Source organism: Rhipicephalus sanguineus, chromosome 6 (genome assembly GCF_013339695.2).
Source record: "Rhipicephalus sanguineus isolate Rsan-2018 chromosome 6, BIME_Rsan_1.4, whole genome shotgun sequence".
In the NCBI taxonomy this organism is placed as follows: domain Eukaryota; kingdom Metazoa; phylum Arthropoda; class Arachnida; order Ixodida; family Ixodidae; genus Rhipicephalus; species Rhipicephalus sanguineus.
Genome location: NC_051181.1, coordinates 175,225,103 through 175,237,214, shown reverse-complemented (window position 1 = coordinate 175,237,214; position 12,112 = coordinate 175,225,103). Strand labels below are relative to the sequence as shown.

At 43.8% G+C, this 12,112-nt stretch overlaps 1 protein-coding gene across 1 annotated transcript; it reads left to right on the top strand.

Annotated features, from left to right (window-relative positions):
- The first annotated feature begins 3,790 nt into the window (after nucleotides 1-3,790).
- LOC119397081 (uncharacterized) lies at nucleotides 3,791-5,851 on the top strand. Its single transcript, XM_037664523.2, has 2 exons — nucleotides 3,791-5,391; nucleotides 5,449-5,851. The coding sequence occupies exons 1-2, from the start codon at nucleotides 4,399-4,401 to the stop codon at nucleotides 5,683-5,685; spliced, it is 1,230 nt and encodes a 409-aa protein (XP_037520451.1). The 5' UTR covers nucleotides 3,791-4,398; the 3' UTR covers nucleotides 5,686-5,851.
- The last annotated feature ends 6,261 nt before the right edge of the window (nucleotides 5,852-12,112 follow it).

Here is a 12,112-nt window from a genome sequence, read left to right as displayed (position 1 = left end):
AGTTCTTGGGTATTTAACTCAGTGTTGTCTTAGAGGTATTGGCATTAGAGAACTAAATCATAAAGCATCAGTCATGAATGGGGAAATAGCATGTTTATAAATTTCTGGCATTTAACATTGTAATCTAGCCACATTGATACACTATGTGCACGTCTTCATATAAGAGTGTTATTTATGCTTGAAATTTGTGTTTAAACTTGGCAAGAATTAATTTCACATAGATGTATCATCTTTCTCCTTGCAAGCATGTACCAACATTAATTGTGTGCACCGAGCCAGTGACTTTTGTTGTCACACGAGCAGTGCGAAACCAGTTCAGAGATATTGAAGAGGTCACATTGCGGCATCAAAAATGGGTGCACCTCTTGACTAAAATATGAAACTTTAAAGTTAGAAACTTGGCAGATCCCACACCTTGTGGGAATCTGTTTCACGTGAAGCAATCAGCGAGCAGTTGTCTATGCTGAATTTTTTGGCTTTGATACAAGTGTTACGAGGTGGATCGACGTGTTTTTGTAAGCGTAGTAGCAGTATGCACATTGTGGCTTTACCAGGCACGTCGACTATACTGGTGTTTAAAGGGTAACTTATGATCTGACGTAACTTCAGCACTCACTTTAGAGCACAGATGTTGGTATTATTGAAACGAAGTGCACTTTATGGTGCGATGATGTAAATATAATACGGCACTTTCGTTAGCGCGTTCCTCCGGGATTGAGCAACGCTTGACTATAGCTTGCTGAAACATAGGAATACAAATGTAATGTTTATTAGACTTCTATAAAATAAGAGCCAACACTGGAACCAGAATTGACGTTAACCCGTCACGACGCCTGTATCATAGGGGTACATGTGTAATGTTTATTGCTTTGTTATAAAATTAGATAACCAGCACTGCAGCCACAATTCACGTTGCACCAACATTAACCTGCATAAGGGCTTTTTCCAAACCAGTTTCAAGATTCGATACTTTCAACACGCCCAAGCTTCGATACTAAGTCAGTTTCAAGATGTGGTGTGGCTCTGTGGTAGAATACCTGACTGCCACGCAGAATGCTTGGATTCGATTCCTGCTGGGATCCTGACTTTAATTCTTTGTAGTCGTCGTGTCAATGCTGCCAATGTCAGTTTTTCTTTACGCTCTCGCATTTAAATAATAAAGTAAAGAAGTAAAGAAAGCCCTAAAGGGAATGCAAAGAGGCAAAGCAGCTGGTGAGGATCAGGTAACATCAGACCTGTTGAAAGACGGTGAAGAGATTATGTTAGAGAAACTGGCCACCCTGTATACGAAGTGCCTCTCGACGGGGAGGATACCAGAATCTTGGAAGAATGCCAACATCATCTTGATCCATAAGAAAGGGGACGTCAAGGACCTGAAAAATTACAGGCCCATAAGCTTACTGTCCGTTGTCTACAAGCTATTTACAAATGTAATTGCTAACAGAATTAATACGACATTAGAGTTCAATCAACCAAGGGACCAGGCAGGATTTCGTACAGGATTCGCAACAATAGACCATATTCATACTATCAATCAGGTGATGGAGAAAACACTCCTAGGTCTAAATGCACATATATACCCCATAAAGTGTATGGGAAGATGACCGCCGCCGTAGCTCAGGGGTAGAGCATCGGACGCATTATTCGAAGGTCGCAGGTTCGGTCCCTGCTGGTGGCAAGTTATCTTTTCATCCGCTTTACTTTCTACACACTTTATCCTAATTACAACGAATAACATCCCCTATACTTTCTTTGGCATTATTGTCTGTTTCTCATTAACCTTGTACTTGATTGTGCCTTCAGTGTGCAGGTTCTTGGACGAAATCATCACTTCCATTACTCCAGCCTATGCCAAGTGGCTATAATATATTGGTTGGAATTGCTGTAATAAAGGTTATGATCAACAACATTTGTTGAAATTTTGCATTTACTTTTGGAAGCACAGTATAATGCATTCCATACAATATCAGTAATGAAAATGAGTTGACATTAATATGCTTGCGTTGTCTTGAGGCACAACGGATTAAGCCAATGCCATGTTGGAATAAACAGCAGTAAAGTAATTCTTTGAACTAAGAGAGCGCCAATTTTGTGGAGATGAAAAATTCTTGAACAGAGAGTGTCAGAGGAGTTGTTTCCACAAGCGGACTTGTCTTCTTCAAGGCTGCAACTTGAAGACAAGTCTGCCTGTCAAGACGTTGGCTCCAATGACACCCTAGTCAATTCGTTGCATCATGCAACAATTTTGGTTTGCAACATTTTGCAATCGAGAGTTTTCAGCGTGAAAAGTTGGGCAAGTTGGTAAGAATTCATTTTGGTCAAACTGCACGGTGGGACGGGACACGAAGAAAGAAGTGAGGCAAACAAGCGCAGTTTGTCTCGCTTCTTTCTTCGTGTCCCGTCCCACCAGGCAGTTTGACCAAAATGAAAAGTCAGAAGTTTTAGGTGTTCACTGCCAAAAGTGATAACTAAAGGAACACCTGTGTGATATGGCATCCGATTAACTTTTGGAGCTTCTCTAGTGAGCAACATTGATAGTCCAAAAAAGGGGAAGGAGGAAGCTTGAAGAGATGAAAAATTCTTGAACACGGGGGAGTCGCTTGAGTCAATGTTTAGACAAGTGGACTTGTCTTCACTTTGCACCCTTGGAGAAGACAAGTCTAAGATTAATCTGATGCCATATTACGCACACGTTTTTAGTTGTCGCTCTTGACACTGAACAGCTAAAACTTTTCATTGCAAAATGCTGACATGATGCAATGAACTGACGAGGGCAAACTCAACAACAAGTGGTTTGTATTAAAAGATAAATGTCTAACAAAAGTCTTAAAGTTCTCGCAAGAAGTCTTCTAGACTTATTATTAACGTGGCATTAGCACAGCTACAGGAGGTTTTCAAGCTGCATATGTCTAAATAACATCTGAGTTAAACTTCTCATATACTTTGCGCCTTTCCTGTCTAGGTCTTTATGAGTAGTTTTCTAGCTTTTTTTTGAGTGTCTTTGGTGCTGTGGTTAAATTAAGTGTACACCTTGGTTCGCAACCACCGGTTTTTCTAATGGGCAGAAAGGCCTGGCGGTGCAATTGGCCTCTACTTTCTGCTCTCTTCTTTTATTCCCTTTCCCCAATGATGTTTAGCCACACTCCCTTGTGGAAATAACTGCCTTTCCTCTCCTCAAACCACCACCTGCAAGGAAATTTCAATGTGGATTTCTCACACTTGATACTGGGCAAGATGGTGCATATAGCTTATGGGGAGAAATAAAACACAAAAAGCTGTGTCTCTTTCCTACGTGGATGTCTTTGTTTTTTCCAGGGTGAATTTCTCAACTGAGAAGCCTTTCTTTTTAAGAAATCCTTATGGATTTCCTTGGAGTGTTGTGCCTTTAATGGAAATGTTCCTTTAATAAAATGGCGTAAAAACAAATAATGGTACTATAATTGCTGTAAAAAACTTCCAGCAATTAACTGAAGCGAATAGATATTGAGAACTTGATGCGAAACCTCCACCTCAAAATCTTCAGTTTTATGCACACATAACAACACACGCAATTAAGAACTACAGGGGTAGGTGGGACCCTCCCCGCTCAACAATCCTGTAGCAGAACCGGCACGGTGATGCAATGCTGTTTTATTTCTCAAATCAATACTATTCTAACGTAAGTCAGAATAAGATCGAACTTGAGTGCGGCCTAGTTGAAAGCGCTTACAAAAGCTACCCGGTTCTTGGCCTATCACCCAGCGTGGGTGTGTGCCGCGGTTTCTACTACTGCTCGTCTTTTGTTAGCGGCCAAGAATTTTTAAGCCCATATACCTTCAGCAAACTAATTAATTTCTTAAGGCACCGCGTCCGATTCATGGCCGATCCCCCCGAGGTGGCCATATGTGTCTGAGATACAACAACGAGTGTCCTCCAGCGTCCGCTGTGTTGCAAGTCAACTTTCCAGGTTTTACTGGCGAACGAACAAACCAACGGACACAGCCAAAAGAGGCGCCGAGCTTAGGCAACGAAACTGCCCCTTCAGCACGTCTGGCTATGCCATTACGGTCGCTAAATGCTGACCAAGTATGTACTCGCAATTGCTTTCTTTGTTATTTTGACGCGTGCACCGCCATATTGGCAATATTGGTGAGAGAGGAGGCTCTAGCCAGGCGTTGGTAGAGGCGTGCACGCGCTGGGTTGATCTGTCGCGGCTGCAGTTCATTGGACCCATAGAGTTTCTTTGTGATTGGACCATTGGGGTTTGTGACCTTATTTGGCAAAGCACTGGGCTCGGCGGATGCGGCCACAGCCGCCATTGCCCGCACTCCTCAGACAATTGCGGCTGCGACCCACTGACCTCCACTAGCCCTAGTGGAGATCAGTGTTGTGGCCCTCGCAATGCCGTAATGCTCAACCATGGCTACATTCAACAGTCTGCAGGACGACCTCGTCCTATGTCCCTACAGCCAGCACCACAAGGTGAAGAGAGGGCGGCTCAACATACATATATCAAAATGTAGAAGAGACCTACGCCGCCGACGACTGAAGCCCTGTCCGTTCAATCCCGACCATGACGCGCCCGCCGAAGCGGAAGAGTATCGCCGGCACCTGGCTACCTGCCCTGATCGAACCACCAAGTTGCTGTGCACGGCGAGCAGGGACGACCCTCCTTATGAGGTTCCGGCGCCAGGAGGGGCGAAACCTTTCCTTCACGAGCCCGAAGAGGAGTGGGTCGTGGAACCAGGTCGGCCGATCAACCCATTCAAGCCTGCCGTCCCGCCCATCTTCCGTACAGTTACTGGACTCAAACCTGCGGAGCGGCGGCGGTACTACCAATCGCTAAGTGCGAACGGCCCTCCAGTGGTGTACGTGCCTGGCAGGTACCCGCAGACGTCATCCGTACCTACCTCCAAGCCGAGCTGCAACACACATGGCCTTGGAAAGGGGGACAGCGCGGATGAGGAAGAAAGCTGGGATGAAGCTCCGCGAATTGAACCCAGGGCAGTCCGGCCGCCAGTCTTCCAGGCTGTCCAGCCCCACAGCCACCAGGCCACTCAAGCCCAGACCAGCCATTCGGGGACCGACCAGGCTGTCCAGCCAAAGACCAGCCAGTCCTGCTTTACCCTGCAGGCCGAAGCGAGCCTTCCCTGCGGTGCCCAGGAGGCTCGGGCACAGAAGACTGGGCGTTCATGGGTTGTCCCACAGGCTGACCATGCCAAGGTCAGCCAGCCCTACAGTGCCCAGGCCATTCGTCAGCAGTCCGACCAGGCCAGCTGTGCAGGCCAGGCCACCCAGGAACAGAGTGGCCATCCATGGACCACCAAGGCTGAGACCAGCAAACCATATGCTTCCCAGGCCACCCAGCCCCTGACCGGTCGTTCGAAGCCTCTGCTGGCTGTCCAGGCCGAGGTAAGCGAGCCCTGTAGAGCCCAGGGCCCGGCCATCGATTCCCGCTCTGACTGGCAGTCCATGACCGGCGAGTACCGTGGCACCCGTGACCAGGCTCTGGTCGGCCAGCCCTATGGTGGTGTGGCCACCCACCCGACTGGCCATTCGCGGGCCGTGCAAGCCTCGGCCAACCAACCTCAGGCTGTCCAGACCTTGACCACCCAAGACCAGAATGCCCTGCCAGCACCAGAGGCAATCGATGTGGATGCCCTTGCTCGGAGGCTCATGGGGCTCGGCAGTGCTCGACAGCACTGAAGCTAGGACTGAGCCTTGCCAAAGCAGCCAGCGCAGTTCTTGAAGTCACTCGGGTGCTTCTTCTTTTCTTCTGCATTTTTCACTGTTTTCTTTTTCAGTTGTTTGTTTTGTCACATTAGAGAGAAGTCTGTCATTGCTTGTGCGTAAACCTCAATAAAGGGCTTTTTATATCCAGGAGCTAAGCAAATGTGAATTGTTTCCCTCTGAAAATATCATTTTGAACATTTTGCAGAGCCTTTTCTTTAGTTAGGACATTTCTGCTATACGATACGGTCTGCGATAGAAAATTTTCAGGGCGACTATACTGCAGTGCACCTAAGGTGGGTCAGGTCACGTACGAAGACCTCATGAGATGATGTCATAAACTCTTTATTTGTGAATACTGCTGTCTTAAAAAATTGCAGCAGGGTATTTACAGGCTTCTTTTTAAAGTGAAAATAATTGTATGAACATGGAGGTTAGTAATATTGATTACAATGATCAGCGAGGATCAAGTGAGGTTACCTTCACATGACAGTGTATTAATATGCAGTACAATAGCAAAAAAATCATTCCGATCCATAAAACTAATAAAAAATAAATACTTGGAATTCACGAAGCTGTGTTACCACCTGGTCATATCATAATTCCTAGTGAAGTACACAAGAATATTTCAAGTATAATATTGAAATGCCTGTTGATTAAATGGAAGAACTGGTTTTGCACCTCAATAACAACGTAGTGGCTTCAGTAACAGGATAAGAGTTCGGTGAACTTGACGTCCTTGTTCTCTGTAACGTACGTGATAGCGTTAGCTCATTTTGCAGAAATTTCTATGTCAGCGAAAAATTGGTGTTCATTACAAAGCTCTCCGACATAAGTAATCATAACTGTCAGCAACAGCATCAACAAGGTGTGCAGCTGCATATATTGCCTTACGGACACAGTGGGTACTTCACTGATTCCCAATGTGATAAATTATGGCACAGTGGGCACTTCGCAACTGCACTTGCAGTAGGCATGCATTCTAGGAGAGTTTCAAGCGGCCAGTGTTACGTGCACAGATGTTCCTCTCTCCGTGGCCCTGTTAATTGAGCTCGACCACTGAGAAGCAAAGCCTGGCTAGCAAATGAGAAAGTGATGCACATGTGACTGTTCTTTTCCGACACTGCAATTCTCGTGGATCGTCCAGAACAGTGCACCCGTGAAATTGCCGAGGCCTTCCGTATCAGAACGCACGTGCAGTGGTGTCTCTCGGGCTTCCATCTTGCTCACCGATCAAGGGTTCGTTCTCCTTGATAGCACGTATAGGTATCACACTATCGCGTTCTACTCTTGAACGCAATGCTCAAGCGTCCAAGTTTTTCATACATATGCTTAGTGAAAGGATTCTTACTATTGATGGATATTAAGACGTGCTTTTATTAATTTCTGCCAAGTTGCCACGACTTGGTTGCATCCAGATAAAGTAACAACTTGAACATCATGCTTAAGACAGGATACAAAATTAAGCAAGCTGGATTATGTTTATGGTTTACAGCGCAGAAAGACACGGACAAAGAGGAGACCAGACGACACGAGTGCCGTCTTTCAACTGAATGTTTATTGAAAGGCACATGAAAATAAATATACCAGCTGTAACTGAACCAAAGACGAATTCAACAGACATGTGAGTTGTGAAATTACGTGCTATCAAGCAAAACGAACTCTTGATCAGTGAGTGAGATGGAAGCCTAAGAGACGCACAACTGTGCATGCTTGCTGTCATGGAAGGCCTCAGCAATTTCACGGCTACACTGTTCTGGATGATTCATGAGAATTACAGTGTCGGGAAAGGAGGACAATCACAGGAATGGCAATGTGAGGATAAATGGGTACCCTTAAGAGAATTGGGGTGTTCCCTCAAGCATAGTGCCCAGTCTGGCCTATGCATGCATTGCCACAGGATAGTGGGACTCTGTAAGCTACACCTTTATCGAAGCAAATAAAGCATGTTTGACAGAGAACACATCCTGTTCAGGCACAGCCTCCTCGGCTTTTCTTTGGATGACCACACATATGCCACCTAGCTTGCTTTTTGAGGAAAAACCAAGTCAATATCTGTTGCCTATTTTAGATTGTGTGACACCGAGTGCAGATATGGTAAAACTGCAATCTTTTTATTTTGCTGGGAATTGGCTGTATTATTGTCACGTCCAGCTGCACCTTTCAGTTTATTGAACAAACGTTGTGACGCTGATTCTGCAGTACTAGGCAGATACCCTGCTGACAAAAGACGATGAACTTGTGCTCCGAAACTGGACTGCATGCTATGGGTGCAAGATTTACACAAAGCAGAGTGTAAGCACGACATAATCAGGCCATTTTTCACAATTTTCGAGCGCACAGAACTTGCATTGAAAAGAGGCTTGGCAGATCTGGGTGAATGAGCATGTTTGTCACGAAATGGAATAGAAAGGTCCAGAAACTGCAAAGTAGAATATTTGGACACTTTGCACATGAAACGAAGCCCATGCCTTCTGTCCTTAAAAACCTAAACTATATTTATTAAAGACCTTGGGAAGGTGTTCCGGTCACATGCCACGGTGGTCTCGTGGTTATGGTGCTCGACTGCTGACCTGCAGGTCACGGGATCGAATCCTGGCCATGGTGGCTGCATTTTCGATGGAGGCGAAAATGCTTGAGGCCCATGTACTTAGACTTAGGTGCACGTTAAAGAACTCCAGGTGGCTGAAATTTCCAGAGCCCTCCACTACGGCGTCTCTTATAATTATATCGTGGTTTTGGGATGTGAAACCCCAACAATTATTAATATTAGGTGTTCCAGTTGACGAAGACCAGATAATCATCAACATGTCGAGCCAGTTCTTTTAAGTCCAACTCCAAGTCCCTATCAACCCAGCTTAAGAAAATGTCACTCAACACAGGAGCTACCCGAGGACCAAAACAAACACCCGATTTTTGCATGTACAACAAGTCGCTGCAGGCAACAGGTTGTAAATGAAAGGACGTAAGTACAAGGAATTGTTTAGTGCACGAACAATAGTCATTTCTAAACAGTACTTCATTGTTCTCCTTTTTTTTTTACACACAGCATTAATTGGTTATGGAGAAGAGAGTAAAACAGATCCTAGGCGTCAGTGCTCAGGGCACTCCAGCCTATCGTATATTCGTCCCTCAGAAAATCAAAAACAATGTTGGAATTAGAAACTAGAAAAGGATCAACAATGGTTATAACGCCTGCAGATGCTTTTTTTTAAAAACCCGAAAGCAGTTTTGGTCGTGCCCGAAAGCGTTTTTGCCAAAAGCGCGCCCGAGGCGGTGCAAAAGAATTTCAAACTGAGGAGGGACAGTGACTGCTGCAGCAATAAAGAAGCGTGTTCACCACTCACGTCTAGTTTGAATTCGTCATCGTTCCTTGGCACTGTAACTGCTGGTATATTTGTTTTCATGAGCTTTTCAGTAAACATTCAATTGAAAGACAGCGCATCTGGTCTCCTCTTAGTCCTTACGCACTGTAAACCGTGAACATGCTTAAGAAATTCACTGCATTTCTTTCATGAATGGCGCCAGGTCATTCAAGTGGGGTCATGCTTGAGGTTACTTTTTTTTTATTTACAAAACACCTGCGTTGCCTCAAAGGCATAATCACAGGGGAGACAGTTTGAGAACAATGTGACACATTTCGGTTGTCGCATTTATGAACGTGGCAGTGTTTATATATGTTGGTGCAGGCAAGCAGGCGGAGTGAAAAATTTTAACAAATGCTTCAGAAAACGAGTTTATGAAGGCAGTTGCTGGTAACTGTGTCATGCTTGCCTGTAGCTTTGCCAGAAATTTTTTTCTGGGGGGGGGGGTTCAATTATACTTTGTGTATGTTTGTGTGTGTGTTTGCATGTGTGCGTGTATATATATGCATGCAAAATTGAAAAATTTCAGGGGGTTTGAACCACCTCACTCCACTCCTCCCCGCGGCTACGCCAGTGGTACTTTCATCCGTGTTGCCTATAAGACCTGCAGGGGTCTCTTAAGGGCTCAGAAGTTTAGTAAGCTATGTACAGGCACATTCACAGCCATTTTCAGGAAGGAATATGCTGTAAGATTGGTGATGATAAAAAATTTCCTTTGGTTGAGTGCACAATGCAGATTTATTGTTTTTGGAGTTATGTATTGCAATAGTGTCTGTTGCAGCAATGAAAAGCCTAAGTTAGTGGAAATTCTACCTACTTGTTGGCATGGGAGGCGGCTTCTTGACAGAACAACAGTCGCAGCACTTGACACAATTAGTGATTGTACTGTGTCATAAGGACTTATAATCTATTGTTTTACACCTTCACAAGCATTTTCACTAATAACTTCACGCAGCCAGTGTCAAAATAATAATTTTATTCTTTCATAAATGCACAAGTGATGCAAAGCATTTTTTAACTACGCAAGACTAAAAGGGCGCAATGTTCTTTTTTAAAATCTGCAATGGCATTATAATCGCGCAACAAATATTTCCTTCCTAAATTCTGTCGTTTGAGGTACTGTATAGCGATTACACTGTGCAAAACCAAATCGAGTCGGTTGCAGAAAACAACACACCCACGTTGTTGAGGTCGAGAAGCACAGAAAAATGATCATTTGCATAGAGGTGAACATATAAAAAAATGAATGCTCTAAATTGTAGCACTCCATAAATGTTGTTAGTGCATTTCAAAAATGAAAATATCGTGGAACCTAAACATAATGAATGTGGACAAAAAATTACCTTTTGCAAGGAAGGACGACTAGTCTTGGTAATAATTAATACACGACAACAAATATAAGTCTATAACAAATTCTTGGTTTTAATGAAGGTATTTTCATGTTGGGAGTGGCTTCTTTCAATGAAGTTTGACTGTGCTCATCTCGTCTTTTAACAGCAGAGTTGTTTAAAGCTTGGGGTAATTCCAGCATGGGGCACAAGAACAAGAAAGCGAAGATGAAGAAAGAACTGAATCTGCGTTTGCCAGGTGGACTCAGATTGCACAGGCATAGAACTGACTTCAATTTTTTTTTTTACTGACTTCCTAGTACGATAGTTTCTGATGCTTTATATAGTTACAAAGCAAAGGTACTATTTTCTTAGCATTTATCTAAGCATGGTGTCGTCTTGACATTTCAAGCTCAACGTTGGAGATAGTCTCATCGTTGATTTGTGACACACATACTCGATGATTGTGAAATTGCCTGTTATGATAATTAGATTAAGGTCATCCTCTTTTTTTTTCATTAATGACATGTTATGTCATTAATATTTTGCAATGCAAGTCATTCACTTAGGTGACGTATGATGTCATGACATGACAAGCCATTTGCACTATGTAATGCATATGTATGTTATGCATGCACATATAGCTCAATTGTTAGAGCATAGAACACATGTTATCCAAAGGTTTTAGGTTCGGTCCCTACCAGCAGCAAGCTGATTTTTCATCCACTTTAATTCCTTCCATTTATGTACTGCACTACAGTTAAGACCTACAAATAATGTCCCCCATATGCCTTCCTTAACTTCATTGTCTGTTGGTTTCATTAAGTTGTGTATAACAAAGAAAACGAGCCCTTGATCAATCCTTCTTTTGTTCATGCACATGTGTGGCATTATATCATGACATATATAATTTCTGCAATGCAAACATTGTATGCATGTATATCAGCACATGTGACATGTCTTACATGTGTTTTGTGATTATGTAGTGTTGTCATGCATGCAATATGCACGGATGTCTTGAAATGCATGACATGTCATCCAGTTGTTCATATTGTGTCATGCATGCATACTTTATGCAACGATATCATATCATGACTTTCATGTGTGAAAGAGAATGGCCACATCAATGTCATGCAAATTATGCAATCTATACGTCATGTTTGTCACATGAAATATCCTTGAACAGCGGTGTTAGTGGAGCCAGCATTTCGTCAAGTGGTCTTGTCTTTTTCAAAGCAACAACAATGCAAGGCACCAACAAATGACATGTTTGTTATATGTCATTTTTTTTATGTTGTGCGCATGTGTACACATGTCGTCCACATGATGTCCCAGTTCAAGAGGAACAACCGTGACGACATTGTGTCACTTCTGCCATCAATCTCATGACCTTAATTGGCATATGCATGTTTGTGATACATGTATGAACTGTGAGTAACTTCATTGAAAGAAAAGCAGGGGAAGATGGTCAGGCTCGGCTTGCTGTCCAGGAGAGCCAGTTTCCTGCATGTTGTGCATGAGCTGGGATCATTCTGGACATTCCCACATGACACAAGTGTGTTGGGCTCTCAGGACACCACGGTGTATCATGGTCACTGTCCAGGAATCCAGCAAGGCAATGAAATGACCACCTTGGCATCACATTTTGTCTTTTATGCCATAACGTATCTGACATGCACCTCACGTCAATAATGTGATACTATATGTCGT